This window comes from Argiope bruennichi, chromosome 8 (genome assembly GCF_947563725.1).
Source record: "Argiope bruennichi chromosome 8, qqArgBrue1.1, whole genome shotgun sequence".
Lineage (NCBI taxonomy): Eukaryota > Metazoa > Arthropoda > Arachnida > Araneae > Araneidae > Argiope > Argiope bruennichi.
Window position 1 is genome coordinate 11,081,566 of NC_079158.1, and position 27,086 is coordinate 11,108,651.

At 27.5% G+C, this 27,086-nt stretch overlaps 1 protein-coding gene across 1 annotated transcript in view; it reads left to right on the forward strand.

Moving 5' to 3' along the window:
• LOC129980980 (syndetin-like) overlaps nucleotides 1-27,086 on the forward strand; it is a 67,994-nt gene that overhangs the window by 27,316 nt on the left and 13,592 nt on the right. Inside the window, exons 9-19 of the mRNA XM_056091542.1 lie at nucleotides 1,510-1,651; nucleotides 3,875-4,015; nucleotides 7,782-7,911; nucleotides 8,509-8,680; nucleotides 10,604-10,702; nucleotides 13,249-13,339; nucleotides 19,458-19,622; nucleotides 20,397-20,509; nucleotides 22,937-23,031; nucleotides 25,050-25,141; nucleotides 27,025-27,051. Coding sequence (XP_055947517.1) covers nucleotides 1,510-1,651; nucleotides 3,875-4,015; nucleotides 7,782-7,911; nucleotides 8,509-8,680; nucleotides 10,604-10,702; nucleotides 13,249-13,339; nucleotides 19,458-19,622; nucleotides 20,397-20,509; nucleotides 22,937-23,031; nucleotides 25,050-25,141; nucleotides 27,025-27,051 — 1,267 coding nt within the window. The remainder of the gene's footprint in view (nucleotides 1-1,509; nucleotides 1,652-3,874; nucleotides 4,016-7,781; nucleotides 7,912-8,508; nucleotides 8,681-10,603; nucleotides 10,703-13,248; nucleotides 13,340-19,457; nucleotides 19,623-20,396; nucleotides 20,510-22,936; nucleotides 23,032-25,049; nucleotides 25,142-27,024; nucleotides 27,052-27,086) is intronic.

The following is a 27,086-nucleotide window of genomic DNA, read 5'->3' on the forward strand; positions in this document are numbered from 1 at the left end:
CATATTCTGCGATTCCCCCCCCCCCCCATCTGCTTCAACTATTTGTAAACAATTTTAATAAAGTTGTCATTCTCTAAAACATTCAAAGATAGGTAGAATAGATAAATGATTCACTTAAAATATTATATGTGGAAATATTTTATTCCTCTCAAATTTTGATTAGCTAAGTATTGTTATTTAAATTTTAATTTAAATATAAGTTTCTAAGTGTTTCTAATACAGTTTTTAAAAAAAAGTACAACACAAATAACGATAATGAATCAAATTTTAATTTTCTTCCTTGTCTTAAAAAACATTTGCTAGCTTTATCAAACGAGTAGCTGACAAACGTTCTAATCACAATTAGGTTTGCTTTTTTTTTTATTTGATGAATTAAATATGTAATGTAATATAAAAATAATTTTGTATCAGTCGTTCCTTTTTTTTTATTTTTTTTTTAGTGACTTCTTGGAATGGAAAAAATAATGAACTGAGATCTTTTTTTTATTATGGTTTGTAATTATGGAATCAATGGTGGAAAGCTGTTTTACTTAAAATGAACCACAGTATTTGCCAATGATCATTCAATAATGTTATGTTGACATATCATTTTAATATCAGAAAATATGTTAGGAGGCAAAAAAATAATGCTACATTTTTATGTGCAATTAATATTTTAGGAGCAAAACAAATAAAAAGATAGAATTACAAATTTGTAAGATTTTATAACTGTATTGGAAACAAATTTTGAAAATCTTAAATGTGTATGAGAAAAGTTCTTTATTTTCATAGATTATTTCCTTAGATATTAAAGGAGAACCAAACTGTATTAGCAAATGGATCTAGTGCTCTTTAGATTTCAGTGAAGATGTGATGTGTGAATTTTACAATATTTGTCTGCCTTTTTGGAAACTCTCAAAAACTGGCACAAGGAAATATTCTATGTTCAGAAGTATAAATCGATATCGGCAATTAATTTCACTTATGACAGAAATAAGTTTTCTGCTATATCCAGAATTAATGATATTCACTTTGAATCATTTTTAAAATAATAAAAAGTAAAGAGGTGTTTTTTTTTCCCCCCCTCCCTTTCTCCTAAAATTCGCAACAATCTATTTTGCTAATGCTTCATATAGAACGTAATTACTTCTCACATTGAGAGAGCTGTAATAAGCCGTATTCTAAAACAACCTGCAATTAATATACTTGAAAGATTAGAAATACTTTTTATATCTCTTGGTACTATTTTTTAATACATCTAAAGCATACATATTGCACATAAATGCATTCAGTATTAAAAAATATAGCTTATTCATTTATCTTCGTTCAGCAAGGATAAAAAAAATTTTCTAAGGTGATTAAATAATTTTTTGTTTGTTTCATTAGGGGAAAGAATAATTAAAAAGTTCATAAAATTTGATACTTGCATACTATGATTGATATTACATTTGATACTTAGACATACATATACACAAATTTGCTTTTGTTATTATTATCAATTCACTAAATGTGAAGCTTTTTTCCAATTAGTGAATTGAGCACGAAATTGCAAGATACTCTTGTCATGACCGAAGAACAGTTGGATGTGGCATTATCAAAAGTTTGTACCCATTTTGATAAGGTCCATTATGAAAAACTTCAAGAGGCCTATAGCTTGCTTGGTAAAACACAGGTAAGTGAAGGAAATTTAATTTTAGTTATTTCTGTTTTTACTTTCATCGCCATTTGCAAGTTACAGAAATAGTTAGCCTAACTCAATTCATACATGGTTTCATTTATTGTGAAAAAGTAAAAAGTAAGATTGCTTATGATTTGGTTTGGTTTGAGGATTTATGGCTCAAGAACCAAGGTGCATCCAACATTTTTTTTAAAAATGTTTCAAGTTTAACAAAAATAGTTTCAAATAAAATCACACAATATTAATCATTGGTAAAGTAATGATAAATTACAAAAGACCATAATAAAAACTCAAATGTTATTTTAGTTTAAATTTAAAAATAAAATCCTATAGATTTTAAAAAGACAAAGAAATTCATATTGGTCCTTGCCAAGCAACTTTTGCAAAATCATAGCTGTCATTTTAAAATAAAATAAACACTGAGCATTAATATATGAGCATTTAATAATAGTTACACCACAATTACAATACGAATCCTTAGACAATAATGTAAATAATAGATGTTTATGTAACGAATTCGCAGACGAATTAAAAGCATGTCATGTTTTCGATTACTTAAAGAAGGTCAATTTTTTGTGGTAGGCTTAGAAATATGTAGCTTGTTTTGAATTTCCAAATCTGATTGAGTTTGCCAGTTGATGGAGAAATAGCTGTTTTGTTTGTTTCTTCAAATCACTTAGACTTATAAGTGTTTCAAAAAAAGAGGCACAAATTTGGCACTCTTGTCAACCCCTCATTGCCACATATTCCCTCATGGGATGATATCCAGGAGAACAAAGCTCTAAAACTTTGAGAATGAAGGTTATAGTACAATTCTAAAATCTTAAAATATGATTATGAAATTATTAATTTTGAGACTTTAGAAAATGTTTATTATTAATGATTATTATTATTGGTGATCCTGATTATGAAATGATTTTAAGGACAGTAAAAACCTTAAAGAATCAAGGTAAATAATATAGCTTGCATTAGATATATTTAAAATCTCCATATAGTAGAACTGCATTGGTCTTGGCTGTAAAAAATTTATTTATGAAAATTGTCTAAAGTTTATTGCTCATTTTTTATTTCCTTTTCTAAAATTAAAATGTTTAATTAATTTTATTTATCTTAACTGAAAGTATAAAAATATTCAGATTTTAAGAATAAATATAATTCATTTCAAGAAAAGGTAAATGATTTTAACAACTATATTGTAGCAACTTCACAAGTCATATTCTTTTTTAAAAGCTTTTCAGATAAAATTTGATTGATTTTTGAGATTTGAAGAGATAAGCATTTTATTAAGCATTTCAATTTCATTTCATGCACAAAAACATCAATAAAAAAGCTATTAATAATTTTGCTTGAAGTAAAATCAAAATGCATTTTTTTAAAAAAGTTTCTTAATCACTTTAATGTATAGCTCTCAGTTTATTTTCACCAATTATTTACATAAATTAATTTTGCATAAGATTTGGCAAAATCAAATATTTAATACAAGTTATATATTAACTATATGATTATAGTCAAGGAATATTTTGGTTAAAAAATATTCTAATTTCATTTCATGTACAACTGTAATGTGTAATTGCTTTCAACTTTATATCATTGTCCTAAATATACCTACTCCAAACTTGTGGAGGGAAGGTGGATTTTATTTGAGACTTTCTAAGATGTTATCAAATATAGCTTTCCATAATTTCCTGTGTTTCCTTGTGACTGATGAAAAATGAAACTTTCTGTGGTTTTTTTAAAGAGGTCCAAAGAATCAAATAGTAAAGTTTTGAGTTGTGTTCAAAAGTGTTCTTTTTCATTGTGGTTAACATTTTCTGGATAAGCTCCTTTCTCTTTCAAAATCTGGAATTTACATTAGCTTTAAAGATCCCTCTTAGCCCTCAATACTATTAAATGAGTTACTGTACTTTTTAATATATCTTCATTTCAAATTATGTGAGCAAGAATGCTGCACTTTATGTTCTGTTAGAAAACGTATTAATAATCTAAGATCAGACAAAAAAAAATCTTATTTTTGTTTGGACTCGCCTTGTAAACAATAAAAGAAATAATTTCACCACAAATTTATTTATTTTAAACATTCTAGTACCTCCTTGATTACAAATTGCAAACCACCTGTGTGTATCTGTGAAATGCACTTTCATCAGAGATTTGTTTTGTATTTTATTCATATATTAATCAAAATTTATAAATATGTGAATGCTATTTTTGTGCATTCAGACTGCTGTTGATCAATTACTGATGCATTTTGCCAGTGCCATCCACAACACAGCTTTCACGATTGTTTTGGAATATGCAGAGAAGAACTCCAGCGGGAAGGTGCGGAGCCACCAAAAGAGACAGTATTCTGATTTATGCCAGGTAAGAAGAAAGATTGGCAGCCTCATTTCAAAACTTCTATGAGATCAAAATTAGATATAATCTCTATAAATAAACATAAAAACTAAGGAACAGTTTGTACATTATACTATCGAAACTATTAAAACTATTTAATATTATTGAAACTATTTAAACACTGTGAAAATTTCTTGATGTTTAAAGCAGTTTTTTTTTTTTTTTTCTTTTGTTAAAAACTCAGCTCCTGTTTCAAGAAAAGATAATGTATATTTGATGTTATCATTACTTTTAAGTAAAAATATTATTGATATTTTTAATTTTATTTAGTAACTTCCAAAATACTTTTAACAATGTTCAAATTTTTGTTTTAAAAAATTGATATAACATCTAAAAAAGATTTGGGCAACATTTGATTTTCTTATTTTTTAAAAACATTAAAAATGCTGTATATATATATATATATATATATATATATATATATATATATATAGCATTATACACATATGAATTGACATCCCACTTATTGCTAAATATAGATATATATTTAATACCTTGCATATGACATTTACATAATGTAATTATTAGCACTGATTTGATATATAATAGCTTATAAACTTTGTTTAATATTCTGTTTAATTTTTCTCTTAAATACTGAAATACAAGAAATGTTTTGTTATTATAAATTAAATAATTTTTATAAAAACTATTGAAAAACTCCACCAAAATTTCGTTTCATTTTTTATTAATTCAAATTCTAATTAATTTTTTTTAAAAAAAATTACTTTAAAATGCACATATCTATTTTCCAAAGTTATTATGTGGTAGTTCTAGATCAAACAGTCTAGTGTATAGAGCACCAACACACATAAATTTATCATATAAATGAAGATGATAACTCATGACCTCTAGGTATGTTATTATTGATTGTGACGTCTAGTAGCAGTCATGTATCATCACTGTCCAATTCTGAGAAATGTTGCAAAATAAAACTTTGATAGAACCTCCTCACCCACCCACCCTCCTCCTCCAACCTAAACAGTGGAACCAATTTCACCAATTATTTTCCCGAACTTGTAAACATAACTGACCATTAAAAATGCTCTGTATTAATTATTCAAGCCTATTTTAAATAAAATTTTAAAATTTAAATTAATAGTCTATTTTAAAATTGTACATCATCAAAGTTGGTTAATATGACTAAATTAATACTAAGAATAAGTGACCAAATAACTGGTTGCCAATGACAACTAATGCAAATAAAGCAGAATGCTCAAAGTTTCAATATGAACCTTTGCATGTATATAAGCATACGTATGTTTTAAAACTGTGTCTATACACATTATCTACTAATAAGTATTTGGACACCCATGCAAATGAGGTTATCTGTGATCCTGATCTATGTCATGTCTTCTTTACTAAAATATCATGTCGAGAACAGCATTGGCATAAGTCGCATGCAAGATTCCATGAAATTCTGAGCTATCTAATTTTGAAAAAGGCACAATTGTCGGATATCATAGAAATAGTCGATTTTTAAGGGACATATCTAATTAGTTAAACATTACAAAATCGACAGTGGCTTTTGTGATTAAGAAGTGGAAAGTGAATAGTGATTTTTGGAATGTGCATCGACCCAGGAGACACACGAAACTAAGAGACAGAGAACGACAAGTGCTGAGCGAAGAAATTCGGATAAAACGCCGACATACTCCAAGAGTTCCAACAAGCATCCAGAACTGTTGTTTCAATAAAAAAAACTCTCCACAAGGAAACACCTTTCTTTGGTTTCCATGTCGTACTGCCGCCCATAAGCCTTTGCTTACAAAATCCAACCATGCTTGTTCTAGAGTTGGTGCAGGCACATCGAAATTGGACTGTAGATGAGTGTGAACAGGTTCTCTGGAATGATGAATCAAGGTTCAATCTCTAGAAGTTGGAAGTTAGAATCTCGGATTGGCGTAACGCCATTTGCTATACTGCTACATTGTACCTAGAGTAAAGTTTGCAGAGGTGGAATTATGATCTGGGGCTGTTTCTCGTGGTATGTATGGACTGGGACCCTTGATTCCAATTCATGGTGAGCTCAATGCCAAATTCTACTCCCCTTTTTTTTAGACAACTATGTGTTTCCTACACTGTGGCAATTTTATGGGTTGGATCATTATTATTTCCTAGATGACAAAGCCACTTGTCATGTTGCGAGTTCCACCATGGATGGATATAAGGACAATGGAATGAAGCGATTGGACTGACCTGGTCTGCACAGAGTTCAAACTTGAATCCTATAGAAAACCTCTGGTACAAGTTGGATTGCCGAATTAAGGGATGCAGCAACTGTCCAAAATCGGTAGAAGAACTTGCATGTCTTCTCCAAGTTGAGTGGAAGGAAGTACCACTATCCATCATCCAAAAACTTGGGGAAAGCATGCCCCTGAGATTTAAGGCTGTAATTGCCTCGTGTGGAGCTTCTACAACTATTGAAAATGAATAAATTGTGTTTATATCTTTTATCACAGGTTCCAATTACTTATTGGTAGATAGTTTATATAGGCAATAGTGGATTAAATTCAAACACTCCTTTAGTGCTGAAAAAAGCATGATATATACATTTAAATTTCTCAATCATTAATTACATTGCAATGTAATTGAATTTTACAAGCATTTAAGTTGTTGCTGTTGTTTTAATATGTGGAGCGGTGAGGATTAGTTATCTCAATTTAGCTGATACATTAATACTAATTATTAATAACTATTATTAAAAATGGATAATTCTTGATTTCCATACTTTTGCTGTGATTTTGACTTGACAACATTTATATTAAAAAGTAATGTTATTTGACTTTGGTATTGTTGCCGTGATTTTAACTGGATATTGTTGGATCTGCATAAATTATCATTAAAACTAATATTGTTTCTTGTTCTTGCAGTGATTTTAACTTGATGACATTTTTGGCTACCAGTTTGGGGCCAAATAATTATTTAAGAAATGTAAGGTTGTGAGTCTTGATTTGTGAGATACAGAGAAGTTTTCATAACGTTTGAATTGCCCCACCCCCATAACACTATAAAAGGTTCCAAATCTATTTTGGAAAATTTCAGAGTTGGCCGGTTATGATGAAGCGTAGGAAATTGTTCTATTATATTCTTGTTTTTTCTTTCCAATTGTGATTAAATTTTGAGTTATATTATCATATTTCTTCACTTATTTGAATTTCTGGCTTTCTATTGTAATAATCATCTGTAAATTAAATTATTTTAATTCAAAGTATCAGCATCATTTTTACCTCCTTCCCAAAATGAAAGATGGTGCATAGTGTAACAATATTGAAATATTAACTTTATGAAGGGAAAAAAAGGGCTTTTCTTATTAGATATATACTCAAATGTGAAGTAATAAATAAATTTCTTATTAACTGAAATGAACTAAACAATATGAAATGCAACTGACTAGCTTGAGATGAATTTTCATGAATAGCTTATAATGTTTCTTTAAAAATGAGATCTACTTTATCTCATTGTCTGCAGCATACCTACTATCCATTTTTAATTCATTCTTTGTGTGAGTTCTTCATATGATGAGAGTCATAAGTTTTTATATTTACACACAAAATAAATCAATCATCTGAGTTCTTACAACATATGCTGTAAAAAAAAATTAACCCAGAATATTCTTTATTCTTATGTTTACTGCTGTATAAATTTCATTGTCATGCAGATTCTTGAAATACGAAGTTGTTTTGTTTTTTGTATTGAAATGCATAGGTCAAGATATGTATATACTTATTTTCAGCTAATAGATTCAGAAAACTTCACTTCTTGTCTTGTGGATCTTTGCAAAGCTTTGTGGCAGATAATGCACAGTTACTGGTGTATTCTGGAATGGCATGATATTTTCAGTGTGAACAGGAATCAGATGAATGGTAAGAAAATCATTCTATCTGTTTCAGTAATTACAAATCTATAATGATATAAAATCAAAGATACATTTTTCCCTTGAATCACAATATTTATTAATATATATTTTAATTTTTCTATAAAAAGAAGAATGATAGTCATAGAATGTTAATAATTCATCAAAATTCAGTAACAAGAAGTGAAATGTTAGACTCCTTTATTTGCCATTGAAAGTATATGTGTGTGTGTTTACATTACATAATCCATAGAAATTAAATGTCCTTTGATAGTTGTATGAAATTTTAAGGGGAGAATGCTTGTTCAGATATTATCTTTATCATCTCTATCCATGTTTCAAAATAGTAAGATTGGTCCATGAATAGTGCTTATGTTAGCATCAAATAGAAGCTAAATCTAAAAAAAAAAAAAAAAAAAAATCAAATATTCAATTATTCAATTATTCTTCTTCTCCCAGAGATATTTTGCCAATTAGCAAATAAAATATGACATAGATTTAATTTGAATATCATATTGGCAAATTTCTATTATTTTCTTTTTTATTATGCATTTTGTATTATTAAAGATTAGTAGTAAATAAAAGTGTAAAATTGCTTTTTTTGAAGAGAGTGTCAACAGTGATGAATTCAATCGTAACTACATTCATCAGAAGCTTGAACATGGTCTTCTGAGAGTGTGGCAAGATGTGCAGCAGAAGGTCAAATCATACATTCTTGCCTCCGACATGTCACATTTCAAGTTTGATGAATTTATACATATCTTGGCCCTCATTCAAAGGTATATTTTTCTCCTCTTATGATAGTGTTATATGTTTTTTTTATTTTAGTTTCTGGAGAAATTAAGAGGAAAAAATGTTTTTAATATTTTCCTGCAGTTTGTTTATTAAGCCTCATATGTCGTTGACAAAAATTTTGAAATTATATATGTCTCCAAGTGAAAAATGATAAATAAAAGTGGAAAATGTAAGATAAATAAAAATAAGCATTTGGTCATAAAGCTAAAGTTTTAGTTCTGAATCAGATTTTGAATTATATGGTGAGCTGGTAAATTATGTCTTATCCATTGACCAAATTAACTAGACAGCTATTTTCTAAAATTAAGTACTACACGTTCTTTTCTATACATTAAAAATACTCAAATAAATGAATGCCACATGGTTCCCATAACTCTTAGAAAAGCCATAATTTTTGTATCAATTTTCAAAAAAAAAAGTCCTTTTCTATTCTGAAACTTTAATTTCTCCTTGTCCAAGCAGGAAAATTTATGAAAATAAAAACTGTTTTATCTGTGGTACAAAATGGAAAATTCCTAAATTAAATAATCAGTAGTAGAAACTGAGGATAATACTCTAAAACTCTTGCTGACAAGATGGTTCCATCATACTCAAGATGTATTTAGATTTCAAGAAATATTATACTAGATGCCGAAATAAAATGTGCTTTGAAGTATATTATTTCATGTTATGCAATAATCTGCTGCATTGGAATCAGTAATTTTTTTAAAGAAAAGTATTCTGAAAATGAAACAGCAAAGCACGTTACTTGCAGCCCAACAAAATGTGACTATTTCATTTGCTTGGAATTGCTCCATATTTTATTTCACTATAGTATAGAGCATTATGCAATGTTGAAAATTATGCACTGTTAATTGAAGATTATTATAAAAAAATCTCTACAAAGTAAACCAATGGATATAGAAAACTTGGGAACTCAAATGTCCAAAAAATTGAAACAAGTATTTAACCTCAATTTTTATAGTCCATTCTACTGCAAAAGACATTTTAAAAACATTTAATGTTACTAGAAAAAAGTTAGATTTGAGGAAGATGATACAAATTTCAATGAATGGACCTGCAATTAACTGGAAGTTCTTGCACATGATCCAAGAATAAATCAGAGATGAGTTTATGCTGAGTTGCTAAATATAGGCAGCTGTAATTTGCATATTTTAAATGTGTTTAAAATAAGAAATAGAGTAACTGGATGGTGCTTGAATAGTCTATTTAAACCCTCTCACTACTAAACTGACTTAACCCAGCTAAGTAGGTCTCTATATATTGTTTAAATAGATTTAGGCCAATTTTTACTACAAATAAAGGATCTATCATCTATTCATATTTGATAGTGCTTTGGTAGACTTTTGCTTGCAGGATACCTTGAATAGATTATGTTGAAAATTTTATATTCAAGAAAAATATAATTTGTGACTTAATGAATATGCAATATTGTTTGCAAACTGGGTTAATTTTTAGTCCAGAAATAAAAAAAAAATAGTTTTACAAAGAAATATATAATATGGGGGGGGGGATCTGATTTCAGCTATCAAATTACCTATCAGTCTGTTTTGAAAACATTTATTAAAATCTTGCTACTGTGTTCATGTAGTAATATGTAGCTTCAATATATTTGAGTGTTTTGCTTTAATTCTCTTAACAGCTTTTAAATGATTTTTTATTTGTCCATTTTTTTTAAAATCATTCCTTGTGCCAGAATGGTTGAGAGAAAGTTTTTTGGCATAAAAGAATTCTGTTCTGCATATTTCTGTGAAAAAAATAAAAAATGTCCTATTTACATATAAATCTTTATTTATCAAAAAATGATTGGTGATTACTTTTTGTGCCTAAAAACAAATGGCTTATGAATAATTATCACTCTCCGAAATTTTACTATTATAATTAACATTTAATAATTATTTGTATAGGTTGATTGATATTGGTGAGGACTTTTGTGGTAGTCGATCAGAAGATTTGCAAGAATCTGTTCGAAAACAATCTGTGAATTATTTCCGAAATTATCACAGGTATAAGAATTTTTTTCATTTTATATTCATTTAAATGCATCAGTTCATTTTATAGGTTTTAGTTATTATAGATTTTATGTATGTTGCCAATCTATTTTAGAACCACATTTAGGATCTACTCAACTTACTAGAAAAAAATGGCATCATTCGTCAGAAATAAAGGAATTTTCTTACTATTTAATAAATAATGCACATCTCTCATTTCTGATGTGAATGTCACAAACATCTAACTAACTCCATTTGTGTCCAGTATTTTTCAGAGAAGTTTATTCTAATTTTTATTGACATTTCCTCCAAGTGCATTTGGTGTTGTTTATCTTTCCGAAGATATATATTCAGTTATTAAAACACCATATGAACACAGAATCGGTATTGAAAATATTTCAGATGATTTGAGATGAGGCAACATCTTAATTGTGTCTACTGAATGAAAGTATTCTAAATGATTGGCCTCATTTTTTAAATCAACCTCATATATATGAACAGATTTTGCTTTCCACCTAAATCATTTTGACTGTCTGCCATGATAATTTAAAATAATTCTCAAATGCTTTTATTTAATTTAGCTGATTTTTTTTTATCAGTGAAATATACATGTTGAAATTACTGTATTTTCAGCTTATTATTGTTTTATTTTTAATTGTTGAATTCAACACATTTTAACTATTTTTTTTTATATCTGCAACTCATGTACTAAAGTGTTATAAGAATTAAAAATTCTTTGTGCAATAGAATAGTGGAATTGACTTTTTTTTTTTTTTTGCAAAATTACTTTGTATATTTTAGTTGAATGCATAACTATTATATTCTGTGCATATTCGGTGAATCATAAAGCATAAAAAAATTAATTTGATATTAACTATTGATGAATAGTGAACTAAGAATGGTAGAAGAAATCTGATATTTAATATTAAATCTTTATATTAGTAAAATTTATGTATCTTTCTATAGAAGAATAATTTGAAAGTCATTCAGTTTTAGGCAGATCAATTATAAGGTTTATAGGTTTTGTAATATGTCGCAAAGTGTATTTTAACAGTTTTTGTGAACATGGTATCTTTATTTGAAGCTATTTATTAGTATATGGAACCTTTATACAAATACTGTTTATGATTTATAGTGCTATTTAAATATTTAAAAGCAAAATTGAATTTTATTTTTAGTGGTGTTTTTTTTTCCATTATTATTTAATAGCAAATTGTTTTCATTTCTGATGCTGAAGTCACTGTCATGCATCAGTATGCATTTGTAATGAAATAAATTGTATGGATCAATTACTATCAAATATAGTTTGATTAAGCCATGTACATACCTGAAAACTGTGAATTTAAATTAATTACAGTAATTGAGTTATTTGGCATGTATAAGCATCATTTGTTATTTCAACACAAAGTAAACACACTAAGCATTTAGGAAGGTTCAATTGGCTGCATGCTTGTGTCATATCTATGCTATGATATACGTTTCTGTGTATCTTAGTGTTGTAGATAGAGCTGTATAAAAAACTAGAAAGTTTTCCTATTAAATTAGTTTTAATTAAACATGGAATTATTGATGGTTTTTTAAATTCTTTTTATAAATGTCAATTATTTTCAAATACTTTAGGGACATATTCAAAACTGTTTAACTGGATATATTAATAAATTATATATTATTAGGTATACAACTTTGCTTCCACCATTTTTTTCCAAAATTTGAGGCTTTATTCTTGAAAACTTCAATTCATGAGGTAGAAAAGTTCAATCTGCACATGATTCTAAATTCTATCTGTCACTAGCTTGTATTTCACTGCCCCCTTTTATTTTTGATAATTTTTGAATATTACCTTGAAAAAATTGATGTGTCTATTGAGGCAATCCACAAATCAGTCCATTTTTGGACTACTTCATAAGAGTGGAAATGCTGAACAGCCAGACTGTGGTCATCGATCAAAACAAATAAGACTTCCCATTTTAACATTTCCAAGTGTATCTTGACATGTGGCCTAATATTGTCATGCTGGAGGATATGTCGTCTTCCCTTTTGATATTGTTGCCATTTCTTCTTGAATGCTTGGTTCAAACGCTTCAATTAAAATCGATATCAATGCCCTGTGAGGTTTCATTCAGTTTCCACAACTCATAATATGTCACAACGATGTGGTCCTACCAAATGTTGAGTATAAGCCTGCCATCGTGAACATTCAATCGGATGCATTGAAACCACTTGCGACATGTTCTTTCACTAAGAGCAGACTCATTGTAAGTACTTGAGAGCATTTGGTGCACATCAACCACCGTTTTTCTCAAATGGAAGCAGAAAATCTAAATTTCCCGCACATGACGAGAATTTAGCGTGAAAACTTTTCGATCCAAAAGTATGGTGCAAACACAAATTCACTTATGAGATGTCATTATGTTAACAGATGTCCAAGGTGGAAGCAAAGTTTTACATCTAATAATAGATTTCCTCATTCTACTTTAATTGAGTTGTGGCTAAACTGAAGCTTTCTGGTAAGCATTTAATTTCTTTAAGAAGTTTCTACCATTCATTGATACTGATTTCAGAGGTTTTATGGAAGAATTGCGCACATTCCTTGAGAATGAAAGCTGGGGAATTTGTCCTGTCCATTCTGCATTTTCCGCTGTTCATTTACAGGTGTGTCTCTACTTTTTATCTCTCTTATTTCTGTTTATAACCAATACATGATATAAATTATGAAATCTTTTCATACTTTTAATGCTATGATGACTTAAAAGTCTGATTCAGGTTTCATGTATCTAAATGCGCTCAAAAATTATTGCATACATTAAAAAACTAAAAATTTGATTGAAACTTAAATTCCTATTTTCTCTCTCTCTTTCTCTGTGTGTGTGTGTTTGGAATACTTTTATGTATTTAATTCTAATTGCATTATTATAAATAGTGATCCTATAAAGTTAATGAATGATTACTTTTACTTCAAATTTATATTTGAATGTATAAATATGACTTCATCCTTGTTCAAGTAAAGATATTTGCATGTTATTTTTTTAAAAAAATATTTTCCTTCTGAAACTACAAACATTCACCTGTCATTCATAGTCAATAAAGTGCTAAAAAAATCATCATATTATTTTATAATTCATGGAATTCTTTTTTCCAAATTTGTTTTCCAGTTGGGTTTAAAACATCTTTTTAATCTACCTGTCTTTAGCCATTCTCAACCCAGCAGCTCTAGGCAACTGTCTAATCAGAAATCTGCCACTAATTTAAAATGTCCTTGCGAAGAATTTTCTTGATGTTTTGCAGCATATAGCTGAGCATTGTAGTAGGGGAAATAATATTGTTTTCCTTTGCGGCATCTTATAAACATTATTACTTCATTATACTTTTTTCAGATCTATTGATTGCTTCTTGTAAAATTCACCATTGATTGCTTGATAGAATTAAAACAATTAATTGTATACTTAATATTAATCTTCTCAGTTATGAAAAATAACCTTACTGTGATGCATAGCATATTTTGTCTAAGGTGAACTGGATTATCTGGAGGTGCACATTCCTCCAATCATTTAGAATTGCTGAAGAAATATTCCTGTGAGAATTCCAGAAGTAAAAATTAAGATTTCCATAAAAATCCCCCCCCCCCTCCTATTTTTTTCGTAGCATCAATTTGTATTATGAATCCTGATTTTAATCTTTTGAATCAGAATTTTTCGAACCCATATGTAAGATGATTTGATTTCCACTGTTGCAAATCGATGAACTTCTGAATTAAATTGAATTCTTTCTTTCCTGCTCTTATACAAATAAGCTGTCTCTGTAATGGAGTGCTTTAAATCTTGTTGGTTCTTATTTTAGTTTGAGAACGCCCTTAATTTTTATTTCATTGTTCCTGTATGGAGGCTTGCTTGCTCTTACAGTTAGAGGATACAGTTGGAAAATTGGGTTCTGGATGAGATTTGGTATAATGATTGTATGCCTTCAGGACGTTCATTCCTTAAAATATAAAATGCAATAGCCAGACAATTGCAAGAAAAATGGCCCTCAAACTTTCAGCATAGCTTATATACAAATAATGTGTCATCGTTGTTGAGCATCCAGCAGCGTAGGCGCTGGCTTATTATTCACGAGACCCAAGTTCGCTCCTGGATAGTGTTTTTTTTTTTTTCATAAATATTTCAAATTAATTTAATAATTTACAAATACTTTTAATTAATAGGTTTTCATTTTTTATAGAACAATAAATGCTTATTTTTGAATTATAATTTAATTTCTAGAAAAAATAATTATAAATTTATATGCAGTTTTTTTTAATTCAAAATTACATAAATTAATAATTTAAATATGATTTTAATTAATATGTTACTTATTTTTGATGCAAATATAAATGTTTTGTCTCTTACTATGTAAGTTATAATTTTTAGTTTTTAAAAGAAAAATAATTATGTTCTTTCATATGGTGCATGAATTATAAATAAAACTTAATTTTTAAGCATTAAAATGATTGAAAGTTTAAAATTTTTGGATTTTAATAAGGATAAGTTGTTATAACTTAACTTTATTTATACTGGAAATTAAAGACTGAAACGGAAATTAATAAAAATATATCAGCAAACGTTTTTAATATTAGTAATCGAAAAAAATTAATAGAAAGCAGGTATTAAATTACAAAAACTCTGGCAAATGGCCCAAAATTTTTAACAACATATAGTATGCTTCATGCTCTGTCCGATTTTCTGAAGAAAGGCAAATGAAATTTATTTTTCCATCGATCCCTTTAAAATTTCTTTGGTGGTTAATCATTATTTATTAATTGTATCTAAATATATCTGTCTAGCAGATAAATTGTAAATATATCTATGTTATTTCCAATTTTTTAATAGTAATTATCATTCTTGTTACTATCGTAAATTCTTGTATGTAATATAAAATTAATTTAAAAAAAATTATGACATCAATAATTATAATTAAAATTCATCATGATGTAAGATATATTTGTAATTATTTTTCCTGCTTAAAAATAAAATTATGATTCAATTATTAGGTGAATGAATATTTATTTTTATATTATAAAAGAGCTGCATATTAATTTAAACTAGCTATAAGCTGTTAATTTTATTTAAATAATTTTTATGTATCTTTTAAGTAAAATGCATTTATATCTTTAATTATCTTTCTTCAAAAAATTTAATTATAATGTAAGAATTACGAGAATAAACATTTATTTTTGCCTAAAAAGTGAAGAATATAATAATTAAACTATTTGTAAGTTGTTGAATTAATTTGAAATAATTTTGAAAGAAAACAAATTAAAAAGCACTAATACAGGAGCGAACTCAGGTCTTGTGATTGCTACATCAGAGCACCTTATCGACTGCACTGTTTGGAGGATCAACGACAGAGGTTCATTGTTAGTATATAAGCTATATCAAATTTCTCGAAATTGGCTGCTTTTGTGCTTTAATAATTTAATGAATGAACATTCTTGAGGCATACTACCATTATACTAAATCTCATCTTGAACTCAATTTTCCAATCCATATCCTCTCCTTGTTAGACAAAACGGTAATGCTTGGGAAGTTTTTAATTGCTTAAATTGTTGTATGTATTACATACCAGCTTAGTATTCATGCAGCATTTTTAAACTACATCTGATTCATCGAAATAATTCTTATTAAAGAAGAAAAATTTTCAAATAGAAAAAAAATTGCATTATATTATCCAGTTTGTTTACAACTCACAGAAGAAAAAAAATATTTCTTGTATACATATTTTCTACATTTTTTACAAAAGAATTTCTTCTTTTGATGATTCAAATGTCAAAATCTGCTCATTTCTTCAAATAGTTTCTTAGATTTCCATTATAGCTTCCTTTTTGTGAATCACATAGCATCGGATTGTGACAAAGACTAACTTTTTTACATTTTTTTCCCCCAAAATTCTAAAAGGGATTTCTTTGTCAAACAAGAATTATTGATAAATAGAATTTTTTCAAAAATATCTCCATACACTATTGAAATTTTATCTTTGCAATATACATCTATCATCTCATCCAAAATGTCAATTCTGCATTTGGTCAAATTGTAAAAGGCAATTATTTTTTTATATTTTCATAATAATTATCTACATTATGCAAAGAGATTAGTAAAATAGTATTCTCTTTTTTAGATAGGTTATGAAAAATTCATTTTACTTTTTTGAAATCCAAATATGGAATTTTGTAGATTTGCCTTTTAGTTTGAATAAGTTTAGAAGCAAATTCTCCCCCCCCCCCCCCAAAAAAAATATTCCTCCGATCGAAATTTTCCGCAACAGTTTTTGTGAGAGTTTACAAAACATATACCAGCTGACCACATTTACATTATATTTAAAATTATATAGCTTTTGCATCACTCTTGGAACTAGGGATTGCAATACCGGTATACCGGGATACCGAATACCGGTATTTTAAGCCATTTATACAATTTTGTAATACCGGTATTCACAAGTTTAAATACCGGTTTTTCGGTATTTGCTGGAAATTTTTAAAATTGTCTCCATTATATGTTCAGGTATAGCGAACATAGCAAAATAGTATACGTTTTTGTTTTTATGTCTCCCTAACGGAAGAAATTAATTAGCTAATTAATTGCTTAAATCTAAATTAGAGAAACATGGATTATCCCTGAAAGAAAATATTGTATCCATAACAACTGATGGAGCAACAATTATGAAAAAAGTTGGAAAGTTGATTGGTGCAAATCAGCAGTTGTGGTATGCACATGGAATTCAATTAGGAGTAATTAGGAATATTATTCCAACAAAATAAAGAACATCCAAATACTGTGGATATAGAAACTTCGGATTCCAACTTTCAAAAGAGAGTGAGTTTGATATTGACACTGAAGACTATGACAATGTAATTGTTGAAGAAGATATTGCTAATGAGGATGAAATATTAACCTATCAAGAATTGCTTCCTATAATTTATAAAGTTCGAAAAATTGTTAAGATATTTAAACGTTCCCCTATAAAAAGGATATATTACTTAAATATATACGAACTGAAAATAAAACAGAATATATGTTAATATTAGATTCTAAAACACGTTGGAACAGTTTACGTCTAATGATGGAACGGTTTTTGAAACTGAGAAATCCAATCCAAAAAGCAATAATTGACTTAAACCTGTAAATTAATTTAATTAATTTTTCAAATAGTGAATCCGATTTAATATCCAGAGCTGTATGAGCTCTACTTCCAATAAAACTGACTATTGAGGCATTATATGGGAGAGATTCTAATTTATTAACAGCTAATGCAACAATAAATTTCATGTTGCAGTCACTGAAAGAACAGCACACATCACTATCTGAAGAATTATATATTACATTGAAAAATCGCACAGAAGAAAGGCATACCGAAATAGAAAATGTCTTACGGTATTCACATAATTATAATGGTTTTAAAAGTGAAAATGAAAAAGAAGAAAAGAACCAATTCAAATCTGATTAAGTTTAGATTAAATTTTCTTAAAGTTTTTTAACCCACAAACCTATCCACATTCAGAAGAATTCGGTTCAATTATCGAAGATTATGATGTCACTACTGTCGATAGTGAAAAGGAATTGGCTCTTCAACAAAAATTAGAATTAGCGATAAATAAAATAAGTTATAAGTTAAGAATAAAATAAGTTATAAGTTTATAAGTTACAAATTTTTTTTTTTTGTGATATTTACACTCTCTAACATAACTGCCAGAAAAAAAACAAAGAAACACCTGTGTTTTCATTCTTTTTCTAAAATTTCTAATACCGGTATTAAAACCGGTATCCCGGTATTAAGATTTCAAAAATACCGAATACCGGTATTGAAATTTTGGTCCGGTATTGCAATCCCTACTTGGAACACCTTCGCTTGTGCTATTGCACAATTTGCAAGTCTTGAATACATAAATCTCTACTTTGTCTGTATAGTATATTCTTGAATCCACTTGTCAACTCAGCATAACTTAAATAGTGAGACACCACTTTTCTCCTACCCCTAAAATATTCTTTGAAACAAATTGTTACATGGTATGAGGATGCAGAAGATGTTCTGCATCCCTTAAACCGATTTTAATTTCAAAAATAATTTAAAATTCAAATAACTTTTCTGCTATAAATGTGTTTCATTTTTGAGTGTTACTTTAAATGCAGCTAGGATGGATTTAATTTACTATAATTTAAGTAAAAATTAATATTTTTTGCATCACAGAGGTTTGCAAACAGCAGGCTAATACCTCTTTGCACTCTCTCATAAATTATGAAATATTTGATGTCTTGAATATTTCAATCAGCATTTCGATACTTTCTTCTGCAATTTAACACATTATAAAAAGCTCTGTTTTAATGAAAAAAAATTGATGTGAAGCTTTTTTTTAATGTATTTATTTTAATAGTGATACTCATTCTATGAAGATGCATAGAGCTTTTACGAACCTGTCCAATTATGCATAGAAATTGTGTATTTGAGCAGATAAATTGGGAAATAAATGGAATTAATAATGAAGGGAAAAAATGTTTTAATACAGTTACTTTGAATGAAATTGGAGCGACTTTCTTATTTCAAAGCTCCTGTAAGTGACTGCACTTAATTTGACTCAAAGTTTAGAAAACCTGGCCTTTTCTTTGAATTTATAAATTTATCATATTATGGCAGTCTTTCTGAACAGAGGAAGTCAATATTTCAAAACTAATTCATTCAGCCATTAGTAGAAATACTTTTGCTAAGGAATTTATATAAATCAACTTGTGGTTATTGTTCATTTCAGGAGTTCCGATTTCTGGCTCGAACTACTTCCAAATCTTTTTCTTCTCCAGAAAAATCAGACAAATCCAGTCGTGACAGCTTCTTCAAGAAACAAACGGATTTCAGTAATCCTTTTGATGAGAAGTTAGAAGAGGAGGAAAAAGAAGATATACTTTCACCTTTAGAAGTTTGTTGAATTATTAATGTTGTATGTTATTATTATTGTTATCTTATGGCATAAGTTTATTGCTCTTGCATTATCACTGATTATCAATGGTTAAAAAATGTATGACTAATAGAGTTTTGCTTTATTATGTTTCAAATTTTTGTCAATGTTAAATTTAATAGATATATTAAAAATATTTCATTACTGCTAATAGGAGAACAAAGTCTTATGATGTATTTAAAAGAAATTTTGACTAAAGTTTTAACTCTTGTATGGTTATACATGTGATACATATGCATATTTAAATGAGTTTTAAAATTTATGGATTTGCTATATTTTGGTTATGTCAAAGCATAGCTCAGTGCAATGAATATTCCACATACTTTATAAAATGGTGTAACTTTCTTCACTTTTTTTAGCAAAATACATTTTGAAGGGAAAGTAAATAGAATAAATGTCTTAAATGGATCAATAATTTTTGGTTAACTTAATTTTTTCTTGTGATTTTTCTAGAAATGTGCTTCTAAATTATTTTGTAATTTTATTTGAATAGCATTAAAAATTTTCAAAAGAAACTTAATCTGGCAGTATGTCTTATATTCATTATACCTCACAAAGTCATGCAAATCTCTATTCATTATCCAGTATTATAAGAAGAAATGTGTGAGAAGCTCTCGATTAAAGCGTCTGTGTAATTTTATTTAAATACAGTTATAATACTGTATTTTATATACATTCAATAATTTAATTCATATTGAAACTCTTTTTTATTCAGATATATTATTTATTTTTTAGACTGATGATTTAGAGAAGATTCATTATAATTCTGATAGTGATGACTCTGAAATTCCAGATGAACTCAAAAAAGAGTTCATTGATGAAAATGCTGAAGACATTCCAAGAAAAGTGTATGTATGTCACTCAAGAAATTTTGTTTTTCGACCACCATGTTATATTACAAATTCTTAAATTTAGCTTAATCTTATGTTCATTGTTTGAGTTATTCTATAAATCATTTATTGCATTTATATGTTAACCCTTAACTGGAAAGGTGTGGTCTATCAAACCGCTGATGGGCTCTCGGTCACCCCTATTCTATTTCTAGCTCAATCAAATGAATTGACCTTGTTACTTCCTTTTCATGATCTTCAATACACGTGCCCTTTTTCAACCGGTTTCAGCAGATGCTTTTTGAAATAATTCAATTATTATATTTTTTAGCGACGTCTGTAAGACCGCACTTCCCTTTTAGTGATCCATTGTTAAACAAGGCTTAGCAGATAACTAAAACTTGGTGCTCAAAACATCATCCAACCTACTGATCCTCATTATGAAGCAGAGCTCCAGAGACTTTTAAATGAAGCAGAAAGTGATTTGAGTGATGAGGATAACTATACAGAAAACTTTTTCGATGAAAGTTTGCATTGGGCTGATTCTTATATATATGTTCAAATATAATTAATTTTTCTAGTGATGATGCATTTTGAAAAACTACTAAAATATATCGATATACCAAGAGAAATATTTACAGAATTTATAGGCTGATTTCTATAATAGTTCTTAACTGGTATGTTTAAAATGCCCTTGAAAACTGATGATGCCAATAAAAAACGAATAGATTTTACCCATTGTCATTTTTTTAATTTTTCATATAATTGTTGAATTTTCCATTATATTGTTTACTATATACCTATGTATACAGGAAAAATAAATATGATTTAAAAACTAATAGGTAATATGTCTTTTCAAGAATATTGTTTGCTATAATATGTAATTTGAGAAGAAAATGTAGGTTCAAACGCAGTTACTTTTTTCACTGATAATATATTTAGAAAAATATCTGCAGAATATATTGGTAAATTTTCATACTAATACTTTCATTAGAAAATTAAATTTGAAAGAAAAAAATAAAATGCAGTCTCATAAACCACTCCTCCCTAGTTAAGTCTTGAATCCTCCCCACCTTTAACTTTTTTTTATATATATATTTTACATTTTTCCCCCTTTTTATTTCAATTGTTGTTATTGCATGAATTGTTATAAATAAGTTGAGAATATAGCAAAAATAATTTTTAAAGTTTTTTTTATTAATCTTTAATAACTTTAAATGGTTATAATTTTAATTATTATTAATTGTTATATTATTCAAAAACAATTTTAAAGTGGCAAATATGCAATGTGGCATCAGTTACTAATACTTAATTATTGATCAGCATTTTATCACCATTCTGTAGTACAAGTTTAATAAAAATTAAGTTACATATTATCTACAAAAATGTAAATGCCTAGATTTTTTTTTTAACATTTAGATTAAAAAAAAATTAGATCAAGGCAGTTAAAATGCATCCTAGTATAAATAAATGGCTATGCAAAATTTGGGAAAGTTTTTAATGCAAAGTGTTAATTGTTTTTGGCTACAATGGCTTTTAATTTTGATATAATTCTAAAATGGCATGAGGTACTTGGCCCTTAATTTAAATGAATTCATATAATGATTCAAAGGTAAAAATCAAAGACCAGACTATTAGGTTGCTTAAATAAATGAGATGTCGTTTACTTATAAAAAAGGGGACTAACTTTTCTAATTAAATATTGCATTTTTTGAAAAATTAGTATCAATGGAAAATACTCAAGGGAGTAATTTTATTCCAATCAAAAAACTAATTAACATGGTTAATTTATTATTTGAAAATTTTCTATTATCAAATTATTTCCGAATTGATTTCATTGTCACAAAAATAACCTCATGATAAAATTTAAGGGAATTCTGAGGTTAAGTTCTCGAGTAGAATTTTGAAAAGTCTCTCTTTTATTGCTGAATGGGTCTTTTTTAAATTTTGGTACTCATAAGCTATTGTATATTTTTCAAGAAAATTTTCAGTCACTAAAAGAAAATTTTCTTATTCGGAAAAAAAAAAATTAAACGTATAAATAACAAATAATTGATATTTTTTATAAATTTTTAAACTTGAATGTGGAAATAAAAGTGGATTGTAACATGTTAATATTTGTATATGAGAACAAAGCTGGCATGCTAAAATGTCAGAATCCAGAAAATTATGATTATATCTGTAATAGTTTCTAAATTATTTACAAAAAATATGAAATTCCGACAGTTGATTGTTACTTCTACTTTTTGAGGAACCACAGATATCCTCATTTGCCTGGGTGTCCGAATACTTATTGATAGATAGTGTATCAAAATATTCTTTTAATAAAAACAAATAACCAGAAGCTGATTTAGTGTGTTAGTTTATTGTTACCATCAGTCATTTCTTTAAAATGTAATCATATAATTATTATACATTGTCTGATTTTTATTTTGTTTTTCTTAGACAAACTAAAATGAGTAAAAAATCCTCAAGTAGTGGAAGGAAGAAACAAGTTCCTATCTTAACCAACACAGCACTGAATGTTTTACGCTCTTTTGGTATGTCTTATTCAAATGCATGTTGCAATTAAAAATTTTTTTAGCAATCTTTGTCTTTGATTCCACAGTATCTCCTGATACCTCTCTGATTTCTTACCAGAACGAAATGGGAGTACAGGCACCCACCTTTTCCTCCTGCCATCCTTCTACTTATTTATAGAAATGAAATTTACATGACTTTTGAGGCTTTGTCTACACTACTGCATTTACAGCTTTTAACGGTTGCTTTTCATGCTTGATGATATTAATAGATAATTGCAATAAAGAGAATATGATAATAATAATAAAGAAAAAAAAACAACCACAAAATAGATTAATCAAGATAATGAATAAATATAAAGATTTTAAAATGTAATAAATATAAATAAGGGGGGTGTAGAGCCTTTAATAAGTATATAAAAGCTGAAATATAGTAAGAATTAATTATAAATCTGAATTAGCATTAACCAATTTGCAGATATAAGATTTATATTGTAAACTCATAAGAAGCAAACTGTAATTTAAGTCCCTCTTTACATTCCCCAGTCTACTCGCACTCACACTTGTGATCTTGTCAAAAAAAAAAAAAAAAAAAAAAAAAACTTTTTATTTTTATTTTATTGCATTAATATTAATTTGCAAATGCATAAAGAATTTAATATCAGAAAATGTGTCACACATGTAACTAAAGATTGGTTTTCTTTCTACTTTGTATGATTATGACAACTATCCCTCCCAATTTAAGAAAGGAGATTAAAAGATATTATTTTGGGACAATTCAGGAAATGGAATGCTTTCTTTCCTTTCCATTCTCTATCCAAATTTTGATTTCATTTATTGCTTTAAAAGTACATTTTGGAAAAGTTATATATATTGTCAACTTTTCAAAGTGCAAAAGTTATTAAATATTCAATTAATTAGAAAATAACAGAAATTCTGTTATTGTGCTGTTGTAAATTTGGAACAGATTATCCTATAAAAAATTTTTATACCATTTTAATTCAAGATTTTACACCTTTTTTAATGAGAGTTCTTTTATTTCTGTGCATTTTTTCTTTCAATTTTTATTGGTTTTCAAAATTTAATAAGTAATTAAATAGATGTACTCAATTATGAAGTAAGGAAATTTATAGATATTGTGTTGCTAGGTTGTTGTGTTGATATTTTCAACTGCTCTACTTTTATTTTTTATAATGTTTTAAAAAAATATTTTTGGGTAATATTTTTTTTAGTTTTAAAAGGATTTCAGAATTAAATAGTCCTTCGTGATTCAAATGAAGGCAAGTAAGGTAAATAGAAACCTTAGACTATGAGAGATAAAACATCACAAGCGATGAACGAAAGTTTTAATTAATTTAATTATCTCGAAATTGTAATTAAAATCTTTCTTATGTTTCAGTATTTGTGAACAAAATTGAAAATATACGACAAATATTAATAAATTATGCTAAAAATTAATTAATGGCATTCTTTTTTAACTATCTAAAGGAATTGATATTAAAAAAAATATTTCAGTTGATAGGATATTTTGCATTATAATACTTTTTTTACAAAATTAGTTTTTTATAAAAGATATTAGATATGAAAATAGTTTAATATCAAACAATACCAAATATATCAGCTAGTAATATTTAAAAGAAAACTAACTGTGGTACAACATAAATTTTGATAGAAAAAGAAATATGCTCACCAGATTAAAAATCGCAGTAAAAATACCAGATTAAAATAGCATTCAACTTTATCATAATTGATGTCTTCAATGCTTCATGAAAAAAAATTAATTAGTTTTTAATTTCTCTTTTCCATTCTAACTTTGTAATGGGTATTTTGTTTAGTTTTTGAATTTTGTTTGTCAATTACACAATGTATGAAATGCATTTTGTGCATTTGTAATTATTCCATGAGCAAAAGTTTTTTTAATAACAACTGGGCTTTATATTTTTCATAAATAGATCACTAAAATTTGATTAACATTCAGAATACCATAATATTACAATAAATGTCAATAAACATGCATAACTAATGACAATCTTTTTTAGGGAAATACATGCAGATGATGAGTGTCTTAAAACCCATTGCCTTCGATGTCCTTATTTGTATGACACAACTTTTTGATTATTATATGTATTCTGTAAGTATATAATGAATTTCAGTTGTGAACAAATATAAATTTTGGACCTTCTACTAATGTTTCAAAACATTTATTTTCTTTGATATTTAAATAATTATACTTTTCATCAAATATCAGAAATCTTTTTTTTTATTATTATCATTTGCATAAAAATTTATCTTTTAGCTGTTTTTTTATATCCATCATTATCCATCTGTAGTATTAGTAGCATGGAAAGTGCATTCAGGCCAGAAATATAGTCAGAAATTTGTGGTTAATTATTCACCTTACAGAAATTTTGGTATAAATTGTTTTTAAAATATTTCTTTAAATCAACACTACTTCATTAAAACAAAAAAAGTAACTGTATGTTTGTCTTTTATTTAATTGATAGCTTCATTAATCCAGATTTCATGAATAATGAGCAAAGAGAATATTTATTATTAATCTAATATCAGCTATTAATTGCAAAAAAAAAAAAAAAAAAAAAATGTCATGTTCACTATAACTTGTGATTAAGCTCCAAAGATGTTGTGTTTGTCCATTGTTTATGTTCGCCATTGTTATGCAGTTAATGCATGCAATTAGTACATATGGTTAGTACACAAGTATGTCAAGAGATAGTAGCATTACTATTTTGTAAATTTTATGAAATAAAATTTTTTTAGGGTTTTGATTCAACTGTTTAACCCTTTCACTGCGAAGCTGATTTTGCTGGTCATTTCCATGCTCTTGGCAAAATTTGTCGATAATTATATTTGATTACATAAAAAATCTCTGCACAAGAAGCGTGTGCTGCTAGCACATTGAAAACAAACAACTTAATGGACATTATTGGGCAGTTACTAACAACTCATTGTGGTACCCCCACAAATTTATGGTAGTAATTTATCATTGTTTTGGTTTATTTGTTTTCTCATTTGTTATTTGTTATTTGTTTTCTCATTTATTTGTTTATTTTAATTTATAAAAAAAACTATAAATAGCTTGAAACAGCACGCTGGAACGAAATAAAACAATTGCTTATAAAAGCATTTTAGAAACCTACTTCAGAGTAGGATATGTCACAAATGAACTGCGCCAAAAAACACTGTTTTTTCGGACAAAGCAACTCTGCCTGAGTGCCAATAGGTGCTGTTTGTTCAGTGTGAGCATTTATAGCTGAGTGCCTAAAGGCGCTGTTCGACCAGAAAAGGTTAATTATTGCAGGAAATTTAAATTGCCTAAAAATTTCTTTACTTCCATTGTATTACTTTATAATTTTTATTAAATTAATCATTTAAAAACATGTATTGGTGTATTTGGAAGTTTCCTGTTTTTGAATGTTTTATTATTTTATCTCAAGAAAAAATTGTATATAAGAGTACAGATTATAGTGATCAAATTTTGACTCTAACCTAATTACTTTTTTGAGTTTTGTCACTTATCTTTGTTTCACTTATGTTTTTTAATTTAAACTTATAGATTTAAAGTAAACTTAATTTATATTATAAAACTGCTGGTGAACTAGTAAACTTTGATTAAAAGTAATAAACTTGTCTTTGAGTCAATCTCATGAAAGATGAGCTGAATGCAAAATCTTGCCTAATGAGAGCAGAATTTTAAATTATAACCTTACTATTTTGAAGTCATCATCATTTCTGACTTATTATTCTTCAAAATACTAATATAATTGAAGTGTATGACTTTTTATTTCTTAAACTTTTTTTATTCTTGTCTGTTATTAAAACCTAGCAACTAGAGGTTTCTTTATTATATTAGCTGCTTTTTCTGCATTATTGAACTTGACTTATCATTGTATCCGAATTCTTAAATGATATGAAATATTAATTATTTTTACTTTGTTTTTTATTTGGTAAGTAAGTAATCTGCATACTGTAGTAATTAAGTTTTCATATTCACAGGTCTACATTTTTTTTGCAAAAGAAATGGTAAGTTTTCGAACATTTGTTTTATTTTCCTTATC